The sequence below is a fragment of the Trachymyrmex septentrionalis genome, unplaced genomic scaffold (assembly GCF_001594115.1).
Source record: "Trachymyrmex septentrionalis isolate Tsep2-gDNA-1 unplaced genomic scaffold, Tsep1.0 scaffold7, whole genome shotgun sequence".
Taxonomy (NCBI): Eukaryota; Metazoa; Arthropoda; class Insecta; order Hymenoptera; family Formicidae; genus Trachymyrmex; species Trachymyrmex septentrionalis.
This window is the reverse complement of record NW_017305884.1, coordinates 1,784,271-1,809,037: the sequence shown is the minus strand read 5'-3', so window position 1 is coordinate 1,809,037 and position 24,767 is coordinate 1,784,271. Positions and strand designations below refer to the sequence as shown.

Below are 24,767 nucleotides of genomic sequence, written 5' to 3'. Positions count from 1 at the left end.
TCGTGAGAGTCGTGCCGTGCCGTGTCGTGTGTCGTGCTGCAAATTATATATAGAAAAAAAGAAAATACAGTCGGCCGCCGCGGTATTTACGAAAAAATCGATCGCCGTATTTGGACCGAATTCGCGGTTCCACCGCTAGTTCGAAAGCTCAGCGTAGAGCTTACGACGCACCTTTCGGTTTCACGTTTTTTTTTAAATATTAGGTAAATTACAGACTTGATCTTGATGTTGAGAAGATATCAATTTCAAAGTTTTCCTCTCTGATAACAAACTTATCGCGAAAGCGTGGCAAAATCATCACGGACGTATTTTAAAGCTTTTCTTCGCGAGAGAGAAGCGCGCAGCCGAGCGGTGGATCGGTTTGATCGATGGGACTGACAATTTTAAACACGCTCGCGTACGTTTGAGTAAACATTTAGAGACAAGGTTGATCGTTGACAGACACAAGGGTACCATTATTGCGACAGTCCACGGGCTGTGTGTGGTCTGTGCGTGTGATAAAACTTTATCTGCTGCGACACGAAACTTTTTCGCGGCTACGAAGCGAGGATCGTCCTTTTCGGGAAGTCTTGGTGGTTTCCTGTCCGGCCAAGGATACCGGAAGTGCACATTAAGCAACGAAGAAGAATGATGCGTTTGACTGCTCGTATATGGGTCTAATCGTGTCTCATTTAATAATTCAATTGTAACAATGCTACGATTCGTCTCGCTTCGTCTGAAGGTAAATCAATTTTTTTCTCTCATGCGCAAATATCGTGAGTTTGCTGTTTGGAACAAATACTTAAATTGTAAAGGTCACGGTTGGGACGTACGAGATTTGTACGATTCAAAAGGAAGTATGATATAATTATTTGCGACGATAATGTAACACTCGATATAAATTACTTTATAAGCTTTAAGTATTTCATTAAAAAATTTGTATAAGCTCATGAGATAATTATTTAATTATTTATAAAATAACGAATTATTTTATCATTTATGAAATAATTAATTATTATTTAATTGTTTTATACGTCTATCTATTTTCTTTATTTTATCAGTTTGTTTTTTATTTACTCTCAAAAATAACAAAAAGTATGTCCGTGTAGTTTAGAGATTATAAAATTTTGATTAACTAATGTAAATCTCGAAATGCGATTAAATAATTCTTTTGAAAATTTTATTGTTTTTGGAGTCTGTTTCCATGGATTCTCCATGCTGTTGTATGTTCGATTAAAAAACGGCTTATGTTTTTATCGCTTAACCCCTAAGCCAACTCTTGACTTCACTCTTAAGGAAGCCAAAAAATAATATCTTTTTATTTCGTGATAAATATTTTTAGAAAAGTAATATACAAATCGTAAGTTAAATGTTGGATTAGCGATTACATTATCATTGTTAGTTTTATACAATAAAAAAGCCACTATCGTGTGTATATATATAGTATATATCACGATAAAAATCTTTCAATGCTATAAAGTAATAATAAGTGCGAGTGATTCACGAACTTGAAATTGTACCCCTGAATAGTAATCGACAAGTTGCTCGATCATATATAATCATTATCATTTTCGCTTGAATGATTCGCACACGATTTACTCGATGACGTATCGTTTCTCAGTTCCGCAATCTCTGCATATTCAACGATTTGCAGGATTTATATATATAACAGACCTTCGTGGAATTAATTTTCACATAGAGATAAATAAATCCTAATACATCACCTCGTGCACGCGAAGGATAAGGCACGAAAGTAAAAGAAACTATTATGCTTGATACACGCGAAATTGTAAACTTCAGTCTTAAAATATCATAGTGATAAATGATAGAGATCTGATATCTTCAAGTTTCTCCTACTCGTTCTGCAGAAAATTTAAATTTAAAGAGAAAAACTTCTCATTGTCATTTTATTCTCGATTTTATTTAAAAAACTTTTTTCACATACAACACACACACACACACACGCACACACTTGCTCTTTTTAAGGGTGTATTACATATATTTCTTTAAACGAAATTTAAAAGATTACGAAAACATTACAAATTTTTCTATACATGTATGTCAAAGTAATATAAAAAAGTTTGGCCTCGATTTAAAACACAATTACTAAAATTATTACAATTTATGCAATAAACATGTTTTTAAAAATTAAAAATTAAAATAAAATGAGAAAATTTTCATTTAAATTATATAATAATATTGTTAAATAAAGAAATATTAATTTTATTACATTATTTTTTTGTATGTATATAATATTTATTTTTATACAGAGAGTATAAATTTCCCGTTCCAGTCACTTTTTGCAGAAAAGATTTTACACTTAATACATCCTTAAAGGTATTAGAAAGTTAATATAATTACAGAAACAAAAACTTATTAATAGAAAATTGATGCACCAATTTTGCAAAGTAATGAAAAGTATTTATTTCGATAAAAGAAGAATAGGTAATCTAAAACCCCCCTAATTACTTCTGCCGAATAAGGTAAATGCCATTGCGGGAAACAATTAATTAAGACAAGTAAATCAAAATTTATCTACATTGAGCTAATTCCTGCGGTCAGTTCTACCATAATATCTTGACGAATTAATTTTTGCACGAATGCAATGCGTGAAATGCACGCGATTTTATTCTATGACTTTCACGTAGTCTCATTCTCATTTCTAGATTTAGTGTATGCAATTAACAGAATGTTTTTTTTAAATTATTCTCTTTATTTTTTATTTTTTAACGTGGATGTCGTGGTCGATTTCACGACGTTGGATTGGACTGATTATATACACGTAGTTTTTGTTTAATTTTTATATATTGATTGTTTAATAAAAAGCTTATCTTACTTCTACTTCATCAATTATTCCCGAATAATTTCAATTTAATATAACGTAAACTTTAAACTTGGAAATGCTTTCTTCTTACTTTAGCGCAGAGAATCTTATCCTCCGAATCTTCCAAATCTCCTATTTTCCCAATACTTTTCTTTCTTCCAGAATTTTTCAAAGTTATGAAATTCTTCTGGCAACGAAAGATCTACCAAAGCCATTTTGAAGGATCTTAAAATATAATAATTAGTACATTTATTTATTAATAACATATTGATAAATGCGTATCCACATCTAAAGGTTTACGAAACTTATTTAACATTTTTACTTTTTATGCACTTTTGAGCTTTAAATCGAAAAACAGAGAATATTGTTTGTGATCTTCAATTGGTTATAATATAACTCTCGAGTAGTCTTCGGTTAATTCTCAGCGTGGATGCGTCTACTTGGTACTACAGATGTTTCGAAGCAATTAATTGACCAATCGAAAAAAAGAACTTTATTAATGGACTACTAATTAAAAAATACTTTGGAGCATTTACAGTATCAAGTGTCATATCTTTGGGTTTGTCTATCGTTGATTGTCAATACAAAACTCCAGATCTTTCAAGCATGCGTCTACTTCATCAATTACTTACGAATAGTTAATATTTTCTATAATGTTAAGTTGGAATCGAAGAACGCTCGTCTCTTTTGCTTTATCGCAGGGATTCTCCAAATCTTTTAAATATTCTTCTTTCTTCCAAAATTTGTCCAAGATTAAATCTTTCTGGTAATAAGAGATCTATGAAGAGTATATTCAGGATTGTGAAGTAATCTAAAAAATGTTCATGAAATATGTAATGGTGCCTAAATTATGAAAGATAGATGTCATGTCGTCATCGAAAGATGATGAAGATTTTTTGTCATCTTTAGCAGTATTAATCTTGGGTTTGTGAACTTTGATTGTTTCAGTGATATTGATTTTGGATATTTTATTTTCGATTGGTTTAGTAGTATTAATTTTGGGATTTTCAGTTGGCTCAGTGATATTGATTTCGAGTTTTTTGTTTTCATTTGGTTCAGTTGTATTAATCTCGGATTTAGGAGCTTCAGCTGATTCAGTAATATTGGTTTTGAGTTTATGATCCGTATGAGAAGTGGGCTGATCGATTACTTTCGATAAATAATTTCCCTCGTTATCTTCATTAGTTGTATTAAATCATCACAACATGATAATATGTAAAATCATCCTTCGTTGGAATATACTTGAAATGTTCTATGCTATTTGGGAAGTCCATCTCGTGTTTGAGATCGATTGTTTGCCTGTAATTGACTACACTTTTTCTTCTATTTTTGATTGGTTCAGTGGTACTAATTTCAGGTTGGTGCTCTTCAGTTGGTTTAATGATATCTTTTTTATTAGTCTCGAGTTTGTGAGCTTTATTTGATTCAGTAATATTGATTTTGAGTTCGTTATCCATATAAGAAGTGGTCTGGTTATTGACATTGTTTCTTCTTTCATTTTTTATATTATTGATTGATTCAGTTGTATTAATTTTGGATTCGTGATCCATATAAGAAGTGGGCTGATCGACTTTCGATGAATGATTTCCCTCGTCGAGCAAAGGTATTTTCACTTTGGGAGGAACTTCCAAGTACAGTTTTCTTTGCATTTCTATCGTCGAGTTTTGATCTTTGTGCAATTTGCTTTGAATTAACTTATCTTCTTCTTTTTCAATGATCTTCGGTGGAAAACTCGATTGATTCGCGCACAAATGAAGGTTATTAGATAAAACTCCTTGCATTATTGGAACAGGAGTTACTGACGTCTTCGTTACATTCAGAAATATATTGAATATTGTTGCCAGGAGTAACACCACAAGTAAACCGGAAAATATGTATAATATTCGTAACGCGATGTGTAATTGAAGTAAATTCTTCCAGTCAATCTTCGTCAATTTTTTGTGTGATGGAGAAGAAGCAACACTCTCAATCATTCTTTCAACCTCTCAATCGTGAAACGCACCGTGTAAGATCTTTCAAGAACATCGAAACTTTAGAGTATATGAAGGTGTTTTTATAGTTTGGTGAAACCTATGACGAGAAGCAATAAATAAAACTTTTATCTTAGGAATGAGATAGTTTGTCTTGACAATGATGAAAGCTTTCTGAAGAAACAATATTAAATGGAAAATAGACGAATAAGTGAATAACACGATAAGAACACAAATAAAAGAAAGAATTTTATATTTAATTGAAGCAGATGCTTAGAATATTTTTATGTAAATTTGGAAATACATTTTTCAGTTTTATAAATTACGCGCCGATTCAGTTTGTTGAAAATTTTGCAATGTTTCAAGATTCTTATTATTATTATTGAATTAATAAATAATGTGATTTGTATTATTTTCGAATTTAGTTTATAACGTTTTAAGTCTAATTAACAAACCGAATTGAAGCACAGTTTATACAACTGAAAAATATATTCGAAAATTTATATATGAATATTATTAATAAATATCAAGTGTATATACCTCGTAGACCGAAGTAACATTTTATCTTTGAAGAAAACTCTTTAAATTATTAAATAGTCTAAATCTAAAAGCTTTTTGGTATACGATAAAATACTAAAATAATAAAATGTTTTCATATTTATCATCTGAATATGTAATAGAAACATAATGGATGTATAAGTATTTGAGGTAATTTTTGTTTTTACAGTATATTCGAATAAGAAATCTAGAGATACGATGCACAAAGTAACTAACAACGTAGTTAGTTATTATTTCCAATCATGAAATCCATTGTCATAAAATAGGATAATTTTGGCCTAAAATTGGGATAACTTTAGCTCAAATTTTGACAATGCCCAGACAGCATACATGTTCTAAATCTGAACATAAGATGTCTTAAAGACATTCTGAAACGTTTTGTATCTTAATTTTGAATATATTTTGTCTCTCTAAATATTTTTGAAAACTTGGATCAAAGTTATCCCATTTCACACGCGTTGCAAATTTTTTTAAACTTTCAATTGCAATTAAAATATGTTCTTTGTAGGCTTTTATTTTTTCTAGTTTATTTTAAATAGATGAGTACAACTTGTTTAAAGAGTCTTCAAGAATTAAAAGAGTAAATATTTTGAATTGATAATACTGATAGTATTATACATCAATAAATTTTTATTTTATTAATATAATATTAAATGTTAAAATATTTTTCGTGCTTGGAATAAAATAAAAATATTTTCTAAATACAATATACATTTCGCATAATTCCAGAAATATTCAAAACTATATGTTGGCAGTTCTCATATTTTTTCAAAATATTATTAGTGTTTACGATCGCCGGCTAAATGTGAGAATCTGTTATTGCGTTAACGCGCAAAAACAAGAATGAATTTACGACAAACGACTGCTGCTTCTGTAAACAAGAATTTTTATTTTACTGTTGAGGAAATTGAAACCTGAAACGAACGGGTTGATTTAAGTGAGGTCGCGTATCATTCGTGACACTGTCTCATCTGCTGAAGCGATTAATATCACTGGTGGAACAGTCAAACGATTTTCCTGTTAGCTTTCCTGTGCTGAAGGGTTTGAACTTGAAAACTGCATTTGATGCATAATCTATCGCCCATAAGTCTATCGCAAATGTAATCATGATGCAACAACGGCGGATGTTATTCTCGTCACTGTCTTAGACAACATGATAACGTTTGTTTTCTGCGAGTATCCTGCTGTTCTTTACAATTCGCTCCATTTCTCTCGAATTAAAATCACATCAACGCGCAAACAATCTATTTTATTTCTTGATTAAGATTTTCTTCCAAACGCCGTGTTGACTGAATCATTTCATTAATTACAAACTGATACTCAATTATAACTTTACACATTTGTCGGTTGTACATCAATCGTGAATTATTTAATTGCCACATCGATCTTTGCTGTTAATTAGAGCGTGGGCGCACCTACCGGCAATTAGCAAGTAGGTCATTCGATCGTTCGCTAGGAACGTAAAGGGGAAAGCATAAACGCGGATTCATCAATTGCTGTCGGCATGTTTCATCGATCGGATGGTATCATCGAAAATTCCGCATCGTATGAATATAAACCAAGCGAAAATCGATTTTCTGAATGTGCCGTTCAGCTCGTTAATTTTCTGTCAATTTATTGATTAAGATCATTTATCTTATAACGAAATATATCTTATAATAAAAGGAACTGTAAGATTTTAATGTAATACGAGTAATTTGATTTAAAATTATATCTATGAGACGTAATAAAAGTATAAAAGTTAAATTAATTAATACGTACGGCCAATATACTTAACTCGAAATGTTTACTCTCTCAATTTTCTGGACTCTTTTAAACAAGATATATTTATTTGAAATAAACTAGAAGAGATAAAACTTTAAAAATATATTTTAGTTGTAAACAGAAAATTTTAAAAATATTTGCGTTTCATTATTTTAATTTCAGCACTGGAGAATATAACGGATTAAATATCGATGATATGACATTACAATATTACGCAATAATTGACGAGCGAGCGAAAAAAACGGAATGCCTGGCAATTTCGAAAATGCTCAAAAATAAAATATTGCGAAATTCATGCTTCTACGAAATATATAAATCTGTTTTTTATTCATACACTAAACTGTACCATAACTTTCTTTTTCGCTTCCATCAAACATATACTTATTTCACTTTAAGTTCCAAAAGTTTATACTAGTTCAGCTATAGAAACAGACATTATACATATGTAATCGACGAACTTATTGATACCGAAAAATACATTATGGATATCAAAGAATTTCAAATATTTGTCTCATGATCTCCATTTGTTACAGATACGAGAACGATACGAAAAGTATCAAAACTTGTAACGCGAGTGAACTTCGAAAGTCAAACTATATACAAACTATCCGTTTTACATATTGAGATAACCACGTGGAAAGAACGATTTTGTTGAAGTTTCTAAAAATTCACCTATAGATATAAAGCTGAAAATAATTTTATTGGATTATCGAAATAATTATAATATGTAGGATACTCAGATTATTAGGATCTCAAAACTTTTTACAGCATTACTTGAGTTTCTTGAATATAATAAAACATTCTCAGATTTGTATCTAATTAAATTTTTAGATACTTTAACAAAATCATTCTTACCATGATTCATCGTATAAGCAACGCTTGTAAAATTTGTCTAAAGAAGCTGTTTGTTCTCAGCAAATTATACTCCAATAATAATCAAAATGGTTGATATTTTAATATTCAGATTGAAAATCGAAACTTGGACAATAATTATTTGAATTATAGTAGCTGTCAGAAGTTTCCGATCAATAAGTAATTTTATTATATTGCTCAGATAAAGAATCTTATTACAAATAAAGAGATCTAGATATACAAATACTTAATATATACCAGTATTTAAAATATCGCATTCTTAAATAGATTATAAGTATAACAAGAATTACATGAACTTATAACAAACTAAAAAACAAATTGACAAAAATTATATTGACCGGAAACTTTTGACAGCTACTGTATCTATCATTTATGAGCATAATAAAAAATAATATCTTTCATTGATGTGCTCTGCGTGAAATATAGAATGGACGATATTTTATCTGCTTGACAGCTGTAAGATAAGGCAACTATCAGCGTTACGTCATGGGCTAAATGTTAAGGGTACTGAAACGGATACCGTGTCCCTAGAATCACAAATGCAGGCTTAGTGTACATATACATATACATATATGTGAAATTAGACCACAGCAACCGTGCGTGCAGTCAGAGCTTTAATGTTCTATAGTGCCACGCGGGCCGTTCTCTCCAATTACGAATCCACTTTGTGCCGCAATTTTCGATTTTCTGGGTCAATCTCGGCACGTCCGTAATTTATTGCTTTTACGTTTAAGACGTTCATATGATTTTAGATAATACTGAAATGGCAGTTAACATTCCGTATACATCTGTGACTATAATTTCTGGATTCTAACACATTTCTACTGAATAAAAGATAAAAGCGCACGCTTTAATATCCCGCTTTAATATCCTTTTAGAAACAATTGTTTTTTTTTTAATTGATATAACTAAATTGATATTTTGAACAAAATCGAATATTTAAATTAAATAGGGCTATTCAGGCTTTCATTCTGAATCGAGCAATCGCTTTCTCCGCATCATCGATAAGGAATACTCGCAATAATCGTACGTTTTTCGCTATTCATCGCTCTGCTTTCGCTTGCGTTGCTTCTTTCCCGCTTTCATTTACAATCAAACGTACGCCGATGCTCGTTGACGCATACGTGCGTACGACCGGAGGGGGATTTTACTTGGAGGTTTCCTGTCTTCGTCCGGGATATGACGATATCCCCCCTGCTTTGCCAGTGGCGTAAGCATTCAGAAAAATGCTGCAATCTAAACTCTGGACTTCTAGCAATCGCATATTTTTTTTTCTTCGGAGTAATAAAGAGGTCATTTCTGTAGTTTAAAAACACTGTGTAATAATAATATTACTGCATTTAAATTTATTTGCATTTAAATTTATGTACAAAGGACAAATGGTGTTATTAATATTCATTGAGTCTTTGTTCACCTCATCTCTCGGATTATTTAAATTTTTAAGATTGCATTGCACATAAATCGTAAGAAATAAATTATATTTTTAATATTCGTTGAGAATGATATTATGTCATTAACTTTACAATGTGCATTCTTCTCTCATGTTTAATTTCGTGAATATTCGTTCGTGCTATTTGAACTCCCATAGCCCCCTAGTTAATTAGCAGTCTCCGGTACGAGATTTTCTTGACGACTATTTTTATTCCCATTATTGTTTATTTTGAACTGCCACAGAAAAGAGACGTTGCATAATTGTCATCGCTGTATGATTGTTACAATGAACGTGAGAGAATTTCTCATCGCTCAGGAAGATGTAATCCCGTAATATTAAGTTGCCAATCAAACAACAGGTTTTGTTAAATTCATCTTTCACGACGTTATACAGTTAAAAACATTTTTTATATTTGTGTTACAACCAATCTTTGTTAAAATATTTGCGTTGAATTTAAACCGTATATCCGAATGTTAATTTAATATGAAATAATTCTGTTATTAAAAAAAAATATTTTGTGTTAAATTGATATTCAACATTTCTTAGTGTTAAAATAACACACAATTTAAAGATATGTAGATAAATAAAAAAATATGTATTTTAAACCATAAATTTTAAGAAAAATGAATAAAATCTTAATTTAACGTATTATAAAAATTAATTTTATTTAAAAAATATGCTTCAATAAGTTGCTTCCAAATTATATCAGTATTTACGTGTTGTTTAAATAAAATTTTTTATATTACTTTCTTATAACATATTTATCTTGTGTTAAATTAACACAAAAATTTGGACGGATTGTTTAAATCCCATCTGAAATGCATTAAATTTAATACAAATGTTCTAATTATAAATTAATAAATAACATAATCTCTTGATCGACAAATCTACGAAAAAAAGGAGCCATCATTTTCTCTTGTATTCCTTCATTTACATTTTTATCATATTTATTTATCAACGGCACGAATATAATAATTTCCTTTGAGGACATTCTCAAAGAGACTTTTTCCACTCATACACTTCTGTAGTGAATCCTGTATTAGTGTAGTCTTTAAAATCACTATCGTAAGTAGGTTACGATATCTCGCGGGATTCAAATAACTATCTTGAATCCGTAAGAATCGTGCAATTTACTTTTTCAGTAAGTCGAAAACACGCCGGTACTCTCTCTTCGACTCGAAACTGCTTTTACGAACTTTCTTGCGAAAAGCCGGTTATACTACACGGTACCGCAATGCATCCCCTCTGTCCTCCTTATTTATCGGATGTATCGAGTTCTTGTTTCCGCTCGTCAACTCCGATAATTACTCCGCTTCATCGATAAACGGGGCAGGGTCACATACCATGAGGGAGGCTGAGACTCCCGGGAGTCATGCTTAGACTACAAAGATGTCTTATACGTATCGTGCGCGCGCGTATATATATATATATATATATATATATATGATTTAAAGAGCATGTTGTGTCCTCATGGGGACTGGGGACACTGTCTCTTGCGTGCCTCGATGACATTTTAGCCGCGTGCACGTTTACCATATTAAGTACGCGCACTAATGCGTGCCGGTGTTCGGCTTGTCAGGATTGCATCAGTCCTTGTCTGGCGACATCGTGACTGGAACAATGATGCGAGGACAATTGCGCCTAGTCATTTCGGGGAGAAATGGAAATTAAGATATTTTAATTCATGATTTTTTAATAAAAGGATGATCGACATAAATTCGCTGAGTTTCTGACATTTTGAAGGTGAAATGAGTATATCATATAAAAGCATCGATTTGATGCATGCTAAGCCATTTGTTTCAACAAATTTTATTCTTTATAATTGAAGCAATAGAAGATCTTTTTTGTTTGTATTTATTTACATCATACAGTTGGAAATAAGTTGAACCTAGATTAAGAGTTAACTGAACTGGTCTAAGAAATGCTGAATACCCATTTAATACGAGATATTGAAATAAAACACAATCGCATTATGTTAAATTAACACTCGGATATGTTAAAGATTCAACAAGAATTTTAACGAAAATAAAAAATGTTTTTACCATGTACAAATACTACGTTAAAAGTTTTGCCGAACGCATCTTTTCCAAGGATGACGAATAACTAATTATTGAAATTGTTTCGATAACTTTGCGTAAAACTGCTGAATATTAAAAGGCAAATTATGCCTCATATTTATAAACGAAGTGAACCAACACTGATGAAGATGTGGTGCAACTTTCTTCCTTCTTAGTATACCGTAATTAATATCGAAATTTTAATTATTGCGATGTTCATTAACATGGTAAAGATGGGATATCTTCAGTGAAAAAATAATCTTGGTATATCCTCTTTAAAGAAATACGGCCAGACTTTTTTTTCTCTGTCCATACTACATATTGAAGACACAAGTCACTAATCATAGTTTTTGTGAAGCTACGCCTGATGACATTTATATCGTACACGACGCGACGCTTTGACGTATTTAGGTAAAAAAAAGACTTCCTTCTCTTTTACATTTATTTTGACAGAAATTTTTCTTCTTGTAAAAACGCGTGTAAAACGAATTTGTTATATTCTTTGCATGCATTAATAATTTTAAAATTAGATATTTTTCAGGATATTCTTTTTCAAATGAAAACATTCTATTTTAATGTAAAACGACAATTTGTGCACTAACAAAAAGTCTCATTTCAATAATTATGAATTTCATTTGTCTATAATAAAAATTATACTATACTAGATATTGTTAAAAGTTAAAGAAAGTCAAATTATTGCGAAATGGCTCTTGTTAAAAATAAGAGGTTTACAGTTCGTGAAATTATTGCGTCGCATCATATAGATGCGCAAGAGATAATGTCAAGTCGGAGAGTTGTGTGTAACGATGGGGAGATCTCAATTGATTTGTTAGAATTGATGCACAAAAAGGCCTTTAATAGGCGTCAATTATCCTCGCCCACAATTTCCGACGATTATCCAATCGTGATATTGAAAGAGGTGCAAAAATCTCCCCGCAACAGCATTTAAGTCGACCATTGCAATTGCGAACACACGTCACCGTAAATATGTGCGACTGGCTATACATAATAAGAGGGTTTGATACACTTTATTTTAATCAATTGGAGAAGCCTACCAAATATATATAAATTATATTTCAAAATATTTAATTCAAAAGACACAAAGAGATATGTATGTATATGCATTAGTAATATAATATAATATATTTAGACTATTAATCTTTTAATATGCATGCATTATTATATTTTTAAATAAAAAAATGAATTAGTTGAATGTCACGCAGGTGATATTCAAACAAAAAGTATAAAAGTAAAGCTGACGTGTACTCACTGTCAAATAAAAAAAGAATAGCTTCTCTTTCATGATCCTGTTCATAGACCGGAACTTTTTACTTATAAAACAAGAATAATATAATATTCATAGATCCAACATAAATTTTCTGGAATGGTTTACTTTTGTATAAAAGGGATCAAGACCTAGTTTTAATTATTTCTAGTTAAAGACATTTTGGGAATCAATGTTCAAATGTATATAGAGGAAAAGAATAATTAAATACTATTAATTTTTCATGAGAATCTCGAATGAAGAACAAAAAATAAAATACTAGTCTATATTTGCTTCTTTATATAAATTCAAAAATATATTTATAAGGATATATATGTGGCTGCGTTTCGTTATTCTGTGGCTGCAAGTACTAAAAATTTGTAATACATATTACATGAACTATAGATTTACTTGAATAACGGAATGCATCCTATATTTTTATTCTAATAATACTAAATATTATCATTTACCATTGAAATTCTTTATTAAAAATTTTAGTACGGATCTATGGTTCAATCTTTTTAAAAATCTATTAAACTTAAGGAATAACGTTGCAGATGACGTTTATAACAAATCATGTCAAGTCATAAGTCACTATCAAATCATTTATTTTCCCATCGAAATTTCTCTTTTCAGTTTCTCTCTCAATGATGCGGAAACGCTCGAAGATTTTCTTTAATAATAAAGCATTCTTTATAATCCTCGATCCTTGTTGCGTGAGAAACGGAATCGAACGTCAATTAATTATAGTGGAAAAGTTAATGGGTCATAGGGCACCGGCCCTCTGCGCCGGGAGATCGCTGCCGCGACATTTCCATGCGGCATGAAAAATCGAAGTCGGCCACATTGAAGACGTCTGTTTATACGACGAGCGTTGACCCACAAAGGCATTGGTGCAAGCTAGAGCGATGCCGAGCGATGCGAATGCTAATTCGATTAGCTTTCCCCCGGGTGACTCGATCCACCCCGAGCGACGTCGGTCACCCTCACGCGACGTCGACGTCACCCCGTTGGTCCGTGAAATGAGTAAGTGGTAGTATTGGTGCCGATAGTAACAGTGCGAGGCACGTGGTATCGACCACTCTGCATTTATATCCATCTCCCGCACGTGTATCAATCTTATTATTATCTGGGATAACGGTCTCGCGAGGGATATCAATTCTTTCGGCTCGGATGGCGAATCAATCTATCGAACACATCGTAGAATCGATAATGTGCACGAAACTTTGTCCCAGCTTCCATAACGTTCCATTGTGTATTCTATTATTTGCAGTTGATTGTGCGCGCTACCATTCCTATCGTATCAAAGACTTCATTACGTGAAAGTACATCGATCGCTGTACAGAATATCTTCATTAAACAGATCAATGCAGGCGTGTCTAAATGCGTGCGAGTTTTTTTGTTTGCGACGTTAAATGAGCTCAGTATGTAGCTTTTGAATAAATATTGAAACTAAGATATTAGTTTGAGGACTAGAGCGGTACAAAAGCGCCGCAGGAGTTGCGTGCGTCATTCTCGGTGTTTTCAGAAGTAGAGGAAAATATTCAGTCTTGAATTCATTAAAGTCAACATCAAATGCAAATTGTATGATTTTTTAATATGAATAAACCATGAAAAATCATTTTTAATGAAGAAACTTTTTTTTTAACGCCATATATATAAAAGCCTAATCAAATTTCTACTTTAATATCAAATTGCATATTCGTTTTTCTAATTTGAAAGATTATCCTTCTAAAAAAGTTTAAACGAAAATTCTAGGCGCGACCTTTCGCTCAGCAGTTAAAGTAAAGTGGCCATATAAGTTCTGCAATTTATCGTGACAGATTCCCAGGAAGAAGCCTCAGAAATATATCTTGATATCGGTATCGGAATGGCTTACAGTCGCCACCGTAACTTTTCGGATCGTGATTTCTTCGTAGTCTTCTTATTATCGATTCGATCTTCTCGTGCATCTACCGAATTAGTTTTCTTCTACGTTCGATAAATCGTTCGCCTCGAGCTACCTTTTGTTTTGCCGCTTCTAAATTTACGCGACCAATATTTCGATACTCGTTTGGCAACCCCCCTTTCGTTCAAGCGCCATCTCGCTACCCTCGCTGCGAAGCAACCCCCAATCGATTTTCCGCGCGCGCGAGCGTGCCGCCGCCGCCGCCGCCGCCGTTTTACCAAATAAGGGAAGGACTCGCACTTCTAGAACGAGCAACCCCCCCGACCTACAACATGGCCGGCCACCGGATGACAGTTGTTGCATCCATCTCGCGTGCCCGTTGACCCCGTGACGCTCCCACCGGCGTCCCGTTCAGCGTGCACCTGTCGCCGTCATGTGTTCGCGCCGTCGGCGCCGATTACACCGCGATTCCGCGACGGTGAGCCCATCAAACGTCACGCGATTAACGCCACTCGGGATTCGCGGCGTGTCCTCGTAAATAGCCCGCTGCTACCAGGATTCCACGATTCGAGTTCCTGAGACGAGCCAGCCGCTCGTGCGAAAGTAGATGGCAAACATCACAACGATCTCGTCAATCTGTGAACACTGTAAATATTCTATGCGTTTGATTCAGCGAACGTTGTTCCTTAATGTTACTGTTATTGTTTACATTAACTTTAAGCACAGCTGGACTGAACCTTCGTTTCTATCCATTTCTAATCTCGGGAAGATAAACACAATTGTTAAACGTAGACGTTAGAGGAACTGGCTTCTAACGTCCATTTCTATCTTGGGATATGTTCGATTTAGATTAACTTTAATCTCAATTTAATTTACTCTTTATTTGTTTTTAAATTCGTAACATTCAAGCAAAAGATAAGAAAGTAAGTTAAACCGAGATTAGAATTAATCTAAATTAGTAGAAATGGACATAGTTCGGATTTGTTCGGAAACATTTGTTTTTTTTAAATTTAATTCGTCAATTTTTCATTATAAATAAAAATTAAAGTGATATTTCGGAGATTGAAATTTTCATAATACTGTAATTGTAGTCTAAAAATTATGTCTGTGTATGTGTGTGTTTGCGCAATAACTTTATTGCATCGTCAATCAGTCAGGGAGACGCTTGAGATTTTTGATGTGCAAGTTCTTTGAACTCTACTCCTCGTTTGCCAGTGCACGGTAGTTTCGGCATCGAAACTGGGAAAATCGTTTTGGACGAATTGTCGGTTTATTGTTTCAGTACAATAGTATGAGAATGTCGCGTTAGGTTGGGATTCGCAAGCACACAGTACTCTTATTGTGGATATTAGCGTAGGTAGAGATGTCGTAGAACTCGTTAACAATTCATGTGAACGATATGGCAAGTGTATTTATACGTTTTTAATTGCAGTGCGCGTCAAGGCGGTGAAATTTTACAGCAATGCAAGTTTTCTTTTAGTAGCAAAGTATGACTTTTGACGTAAATAATTTCCTTCCCGCTTATTCTATCGTGTTTTTTGTTTGTTGCAGAAAAGCTTAATATACCGTCTTGGCCATAATTATAGAACACCCTCAATTTATTCCCTCAAAAGAGTTACTGGCGGTAATAATAAGAGTCAAAGAAAAGTAACAAAACCAAAAATTGTTACAAAAATAAATACTAATTTTCACTGAAATTGCTTTTAACTTATTATTATTTTTTTTTGTTAAATATAGAACGTTTACGTCAATTTTTTGGGATGTTATATACAATATTATGGCTAAAGCTATGTCCCTGAAACTTCTGAAAGTACTACAACTCTTTCTATATTATTGGCAATTAAATTGTTTTTTCGAAATTGTTATTGAAAAATATTATATATTGGTTTATTACAGATATATTTTTAATATTTTAAAGCGCACGTTTTTTTCATATTTATCAAAAACATATGTTATAAGAAGGAAATGTGTAGATAAAAAGATCACGAATAACTGCAAATAAACGAATATTGCAACAGATAGTCCTTGTTTCAAATGTTCCGCATTGGAGAGCGTTCGAGGAATGTTAAACACAAATATTTATTTTACATTGCAGCTCAATTCGGCTATTTATGTCGTACATCGATATTTAGCTCGGAGTTATTGATGAAATGCTCTATTACAGTTTAATGGCATAGAAATTCGTGTATTATTGTGTAGCAATGTGCTATTTTTTATAAAACTATACACTGAATATATTTGAATAATAATATATCATAATTCCATCGATTCTTTTAAAAGTACATATTGCTGCTTCCAAAAAAGTGACACAACTTAACGATATAATTTTTGACTTTACCATTAATAAGCCAAATAAATGTTACTCATTTTCATCAAAACTTAGCTTCATTGAAAAATCGTCAAAATTGTCACAACTCGAAAAGGGTGATTTAAAAAAAAAATCATCAAGTTATCACAATTCAAAGAGATGATTTTCCAAGGTTTTGTAAGAAAAAAAATGACAAAAATGATATTCGATCATATAAAAAATATGTTCTAGTTGTTGATATTATTTGAGTTAATATAGTCAATGGTTTTTTGTCCAATTAAAAACTAGTTTTTCCTTTTCTGTAGAACACTTTTCTGTAGTTTTTTCAGTTGTATCACTTTTAAAGTAAGAGAGCGATATGTGTATAGATACATGAGAAGTTTATATATTCAAAAAATTCAGTTTTCCAATCGCATTCAAATTTCAGCGATCGATTATTTTGAGGGGAAGGAATTTCTCTTCAATTGTAAAGTTCGTATATTTATAAACTTTTAATATCAACCTTTAATATCAACAGCAGATACAAGTTTTAATGAAAAAGATATCAAGTTTGACTGGAAAAACCAGTTTTTTCTTTTTTTTCATAACTGTTCTTCCAAACAAGTTGAGCTACTAAGATCGGATCGCGTCGATCAAATTCGAATCGCATTTTCATCATGAAAATTATTACTTATGTATCTGTCACAATAAAAATGTTAATTTAGTAAATGTATATATTTACTAGTTAAAAAATATGTATGCACATATACTAACTTGATAAATAAATGTATTCACAAGCAATGAAAATGAAACTTTTACAATTCTTAAATAGAAGTATACATTTTCATACCTGATTTAGTAAAAGTACAAAAACAAGATGCACCAAATTTAAATGAACACTTCAATTGTTAGCAGATGTGCACGCCAATCATATAACTTACCTTACACTGGAAAAAAGTGTATTAATTGAAATTGCATTAATTGAAATTCTGATTGAAAATAAACAAATCAGAATTTTCTAGTTAAATTCATTTAGTTGAGAAAACTAGAATTCTGATTGATATGATCAGAATTTTGTGCTTGTTCCAATCAGAAATTTTTCTCGTTGTATTAATACAATAATATGCCATGCCTATTCGTGAATGTTTCATTTAAAGTTAAGGCTCCTGAGTAGTCACCTCAGCCATATTGAATCGTGACGTTATAAGCGATAAATGGCATGTTGATTTTTTTTGCATGCCATTTGTGAATAAAGAGAATTTGGATGAACTGAAATAATAAAACCGCTTCAAAACGCTTGTAAAATGGCCCAATATCCTTGTCTCCCTTGACAATCAATAAATAGTCAAAAAAGATTATGAAGTGAAAATAGGCTACGTATGCGCATTGACTAAAACTAAAATGCAATTTACGTGCCTTTTATGACTTCCATGAAAGAGGAGCTAGTTTCATTAGGATTCATAATCAAAGTTTGAAAGTTAATTTGAAAATCAATAAACTATTTAAGTAATACAGATGAGTTTTAAATAAAAGAAAACTAGAAACTGATCGATATTACTTTATTATAATACTTCACGATTAAAAACTTTCTAAAACCGAGTTTCATGATAATTAAAATAATTTTTTATAATTTTGTCCGTCATATCGAATCTATCTTTGGATCTTTTATTTTTTATCTCAGATTCGAATAAAGCGTTATCGAATTATTCCATAGGTCCAAATTTCATAAAAATTGAACAAACACGTTATAAAAGAAGATGGCTCCAAATTTACTGAAATATATACTATTATTGTGATAGATGATTCGCGGTATTATGCTTTGACTAATGTGTTGTAGGAAATGTATAAATTTCAATAAATGAACATATTTATTAGAAATAACAGATATCCTTATTTGTAGTTGACACTTTTCCTAAATTTTACATAAATACATATCTAGACTAGTAAGTATATATAATTACTAATTAGGCTTTTACCGTGACATATCCATACGAATCGGAAACTTCAGCATTCCAGTCTTTGCGCAATACATGTATACGATTATTTTCTCCGAGAGAAACCGAGAGGCTCGACGACCGAAGATGACGAGCGCAAAACGCGTACTTTCGTGCTGAAAATAACGTCGCCGGCACGACGGAACGGGATGGAATCTCGCCGTTCGCAATTTTAGAAGCTGTGAAGCCGATCACAAGTTCTCTTGCACGCTGCAAGTGACAAGAGCGAACTCGGTCCTCCCTGACGTGGTTGCTCTCTCATTCGCGCGACGTAAAACGTGATCGCGACGTTCCCACGTGAGTCATCGTTAGATCTCGGTGTCCTCGGCGCGAACGGCCAAATGGAACCCCTTCGCGAACGCTTCAGGTGAGGGAGGGTAGATCCCTTCGCTGAAAATGATCAGCGAGATTCATCTCCCAGCCGACGAGTTCGCAGAATCCATTTGTTCCGCGGTTATCGATGCGGATACGCGTTAATCCGAGTTGCCTAGGCGTGCGCGTATGTCGCCTATCCGGAATTAACGGTTCGATATATATATACATATATATATATATATATGCATACATTCTGAGTGAATATATACGCTCAAACTACGGCTTGAAATTTCAATTTCATTGTAGTCTCGGACTGGTGACAAGTTACTACTCGTCGCGTCGGTTTCAACCTCAAGCAGAAACTCAATCACATTATCTTTCAAGTATCACTCTGCAAGTATCTGCGAGATATAATTCTGTGAGATGTCTTCGTTCTTTTTGCAAGAAAAGCAATTGGAAATTGTATTATAATTGTTTGTTTTGATATGCGGGATGTTCTAAAGAATTTCTGGGCTTTAACTTCAGTGCTTCTAACATCTTTCGAATCGAGTTTCTTTTTAAACGGGATTCTAATAAATAACTACATCAATTATCAATGCATTTTTCATAATCCGCTTTAAATTTATTGATAATTTAAGTTTCAATTCAGAATTTTGAAAGGATTCAATTTAATGAAACGATATCGAGGATATTATATGGAGCAATAGACCTTATTATATATGTTCGAAGTGTTGCATTAATATGTATATATATTAGGCACTACGACGGATTGTGCTCGGCAGATTTCTTGAAGTCTGTCATAATTGAAACGTTGCAAACTTTATTGGTATAAAGGTGCGTGAGCCATTCGATCAGTAAGTTTAACGTATACCTACGTTGTCATTACGTACTGAACCGTGCCTACCTCTGCAAAGTCTCGCGCAACTGTCTAATATATAGTATTACTGCAATACCCTATACATACATATATTCCAGAAGTTTACTTTATACAATAAGCATTTGTTTTCATTCGTTTATATCACTATGAGACATAATAAGAATAGACTGCTCACATTCTTACGAAGTTGTCACTATATTATTGGGTTTAAAAGGAGCTTGAATTATAATCTCTCTCTCTCTTTGTTTTTTTTATCTCTCTTTCTCTCAAATAACGAATTGAAGAAAGATGTTAATAGAATTGAAGAAAAATACTGATATGTTCAATTATTTCTAAAGGAGCATTGATGCTAAAATCAGAGAAGTCTATGCCTACGTCTATAATTTGTAGGCATAAATTGTCTCTTATAAATCGATCAAAATAACTAATAACTAATAATAATTTTTTTAAATATTTTTGAATGATGCTGTAGCATTAGTGTCACAGTTTGTTCGATCAAATGATGATTTGTGTCGGATCACAAGAAAACTCGCAACATGTAAACCGAATTGCTTTGACTTGCAGATGCCTTTCACGTTGTAAAGTGACTCTCATCGAAAGAAGTTATACACTTACGATGGGCAAGCTTTTGAGTCTTTTGGCTCGAGATGAGTCTACCTGTTGCACCCCTCAGAAATACGATGTCTTCTTGGATTTCGAAAGTGAGTCGTAATAACATAAATGATATTTCGTAAAAAGTTTTAATCTTAATTCTAAGTGCTATTTTTCATGTTACTCGCTGTGTACTAATATTTTCCGTAATATAGCCTTGGCCACAAGTATAAAGCATCAATTTATTGCATTTCCTTAGAAAAGATTGTAATAAAATCGAAATAAAAACTAACAAAGTATTGAAAAAAGAATATTATTTGTATTTTTGTAACAATTTCAATATTTTGTTAGTTTTTCAAAAAGAGTGGGGATGCTTTATACTTTTGATCAAAGCTGTACTATACAATGTACAATTCCACATTATAAAGAAATAAATGTATCTTCCATAAGATGTAACAAAAAAAGCTTTTGCATAGCAAAGAGACATACATATGTTATTCGATAATTATCGATCTGTCCTATTTGTCTGTTCCACAGATGCACAACCGTCGGACATCGAACGTGAAACATTCGAGGCGGTGCAAAGAGTGCTGAAAAATTCAGAGTCCATTTTAGAGGAGATACAGTGTTATAAAGGAGCCGGGAAAGAAATCAGAGAGGCGATCTCGGCACCCACGGAGGAATGTCAACGAAAAGCATACCTAACTGTGGCACCTCTTGTAGCGAAACTCAAACGATTCTACGAGTTTTCCTTGGAACTCGGTATGCTTGATTAATTATAATAACGATAAGTTTTTTTTATAAATAGCGATGTTACACTTTACTTCTTAGAAACTCGATATCGAATATTGGAAAAACTTCTTCCTGTACCCGCGGAATTATATTAGCCATATTTGTGGTATAAGGTAATTATGCTAGATACTGGTGATTATCGGAAATACAAAATGTGGAAAACAGCATTTTAGAACAGAACTGATCTTTACATTCGATATTCTTATTTTTAATGAATATTTTTTAAATAAAAACATGTAAAGTAGATTAACATCAAAAATACAATATTTGGATTTCTGCAATTTTATATTTTGGTGTTTATTAATTATCCTAGTAAAGTTAATATAAGAAAGAGAAAGAGAGAAAATATGTAAAAAAATTTTTAAATTAGCCATTTATTTGTTTCTATCAATTCTCAATATTATTACATTATATGCTGTTAATTTTGGTACTGTTTACTTTTAGGCTACATAATATTACGTATAATAAGCTAATAATACATGTATTAATAGTGATTAATTACACTGCATGTAGCTTGTCTAAAATTACAAACAACGTTTCCATTTCACATAAATAAATTTGGATATTAAGTTCGACAATAATTTTTATTTGTTTTCATTTATGTAGAAAGGATCGTACCGAAAATTCTGGGACAATTATGCTCGGGAAACCTTTCACCGACGCAACATCTAGAAACGCAACAGGCACTAGTGAAGCAATTGGCGGAGATATTGGAATTTGTACTGAAGTTCGACGAGTATAAAATGAAAACGCCAGCGATTCAGAATGACTTTAGCTACTATCGTAGAACATTGACGAGGGCATCGCTGACGTGTCAGGACAACGCCGAAAAGGACCTAGTTGTTGGGAACGAACTCGCTAACCGAATGTCCTTGTTTTACGCCCACGCGACACCCATGCTTCGAGTTCTGAGTCACGCGACCATTACTTTCTTGATGGACGTAAGTGGTATCGCCTCTCTACATTGTTCCCGTCCGCACGATCTCCCATTGTTATCCGGACAATTATTGATCCGACCAGATGCCAACTGATGGCAATTAGACGAAATTCTGCGGTTATCCAGGCAGTTTCCCGGTTTATCCCTTAATCATTCCGATTAATTGGAGAAATAAATCTAATTTCTATAATTCTGTTTCCGTAACATTATTTATTTGATCGTAATTAAACTCAAACATTATAATTTGATCGATCAGTGTATCTTAAAAAATCGCAAATTTATTATTTGTTAATTTTTCAAATGGATTTATATTAATAATTATGTATAAAAAAATATATGATTTATTTATATAAATATATTATATATAAATAATATATATGTATAAGATTGACTCTGATAAACAATTCAATTTTTTCTTCCATGTTATGAAATACAAGAGTAAATATAAAGAATAGCGTCAATATTGTAAACTATTTATTTTATTTGAAATTTTTTCAAGACTCTTATTAATTATTCTGACACATTTTACAACACTGCAATGAATCGTGAACTTTTATTTATATTGATTGCGATGACAAATAACCGCGTTACACGATCGACATGCGATGTAATGACAAGACGGACAGAGAAAAAAAATTGTCGACAATAATAATGGCTCTGCTGAACTGGAAAATTGACAGGTATTCTAGTCTGCGATTTAAATTACCCGAGCTCTATATAGACTGCAGACAAATAAACGTGGTACGGATGTATACGCGAGCCTGATATAACATACAAGTTTTTAATTAAAATCGATAACGAAACAATACTTTAATTGAGTATTACCTTCAATGTGCAAATATGCATTTCATGATAACATAATGCCTTTTAAAAGCGAGCTTTTCAATAAATATCAAAAAATTTGTATTGAGAATATTTGTAAATTCGGAATAGCAAAGTTGCCACGATATTATACGTTTATTATACTCGTAAAACTATATATTTTTTTTTATTTTTAGAACGAAGACATAGCCAGGGAAAACATTACAGAAACGCTTGGTACAATGGCAAAAGTGTGTCTTCGAATGTTGGAAAACCCGTAAGTATATCTATCTATTTCCAATGAGTATGCAAAAAGAAGAGAATTGTCTTAAGAAAGCAGGAATTTCTTCGCGAAGCTAATTTGGGAAATATCTTCTACTAGGAATTTGTTGGCGCAATTCCAACGAGAGGAAACTCAGCTCTTCGTCTTGAGGGTTATGGTAGGTTTGGTAATTCTCTATGATCATGTACATCCCCAAGGTGCCTTTGTAAAGGGTTCAAACGTGGATGTAAGTATACAAAAAATTTTGTAGTAATGTTTGAGACAAAAAGATTTTGTAACTAACGTTAATAATCCTGATTTCGTTTTTTATAATATAATATATGTGTGTATATATATATATATATATATAGTAAAATATATATTTGTATAAACACAATATAATGCTCCTATAATATACAAAACTGTCGATAACACCACCTTAGTGAAAATTAACAAAAATACCTTAAACTTTGTTAAATCTTATAAATTTCGTTTAGAAATTACATAATGAAAAGTTTTGAAAATCTTAGAGAAGTCTTCTATTTCAGAATTCACATATGAAGAATACCAGAAAAATATATTCTTAGCACTTCTGAATGTTTCATTTTTTTTTAATTCAAGAAATGAAGGTTTCTCATTATATAATTTCTAAAAGGAACTTATAAAATCTAAAAAAATTAAAAATTTTTTGTCGTCACAAATTTAAAATTTGACAAATTCTTAAAAATATATAATGGGATGTTAAAGGAATTTCTTTACTAAATTACTATTTTACTACTCGACAGCTTTGTAAATATTTATTGTAAAAAGCTACAAATAATCTCCCATCGCCTATATATTCCTTCGATCTTATGTATGGAAATTTAACAGGTCAAAGGCTGTGTGAAACTATTAAAGGACCAGCCACCTTGTAAAAGCGAGGGCCTTCTGAACGCCCTCCGCTATACCACCAAACATTTGAATGAGGAGAACACGCCGAAGAACATAAAGAATTTGCTCGCCGCATGATTACCGAAACAACGCGGTTGTTGCATCAGAAGCTGAGACTGCTGACCGCACTTCCTTGCTGATACTTTTCGAGCGGTATCGTTTCGAACGACCGTCTTTGTTAGTTCCACGCTTAAAGTGCAATCCGCGTCAGGCTTCCTTCTTGCATACGTATGGCGAATGGTGGACCACACGCGTGTCCTCGATAAAGCTCTATGTCGAAAGCTGCCCGAAAACTGCCGAGACAGTTGAAGTCTTCGAACAACAATCATTAAGTGACATGATAACGTAACGATCGATTTTGCCAGAACGATT

General features: G+C 32.4%; 1 protein-coding gene across 3 annotated transcripts; it reads left to right on the top strand.

Moving 5' to 3' along the window:
* On the top strand, nt 1-24,761 carry LOC108753643 (protein FAM49B). Of its 3 annotated transcripts, none has more exons than XM_018495428.1 (7): nt 1-721; nt 20,647-20,783; nt 21,211-21,435; nt 22,072-22,406; nt 23,401-23,480; nt 23,586-23,712; nt 24,336-24,761. In XM_018495428.1, exons 2-7 carry the CDS (start codon nt 20,699-20,701, stop codon nt 24,471-24,473), a joined length of 990 nt encoding a protein of 329 aa, XP_018350930.1. In that variant the 5' UTR covers nt 1-721; nt 20,647-20,698; the 3' UTR covers nt 24,474-24,761. The 3 variants fall into 3 exon arrangements, with proteins under 3 accessions (XP_018350930.1, XP_018350931.1, XP_018350929.1); XM_018495429.1 differs by lacking the exon at nt 1-721 and adding an exon at nt 14,944-15,256; XM_018495427.1 differs by lacking the exon at nt 1-721 and adding an exon at nt 19,175-19,257.
* The last annotated feature ends 6 nt before the right edge of the window (nt 24,762-24,767 follow it).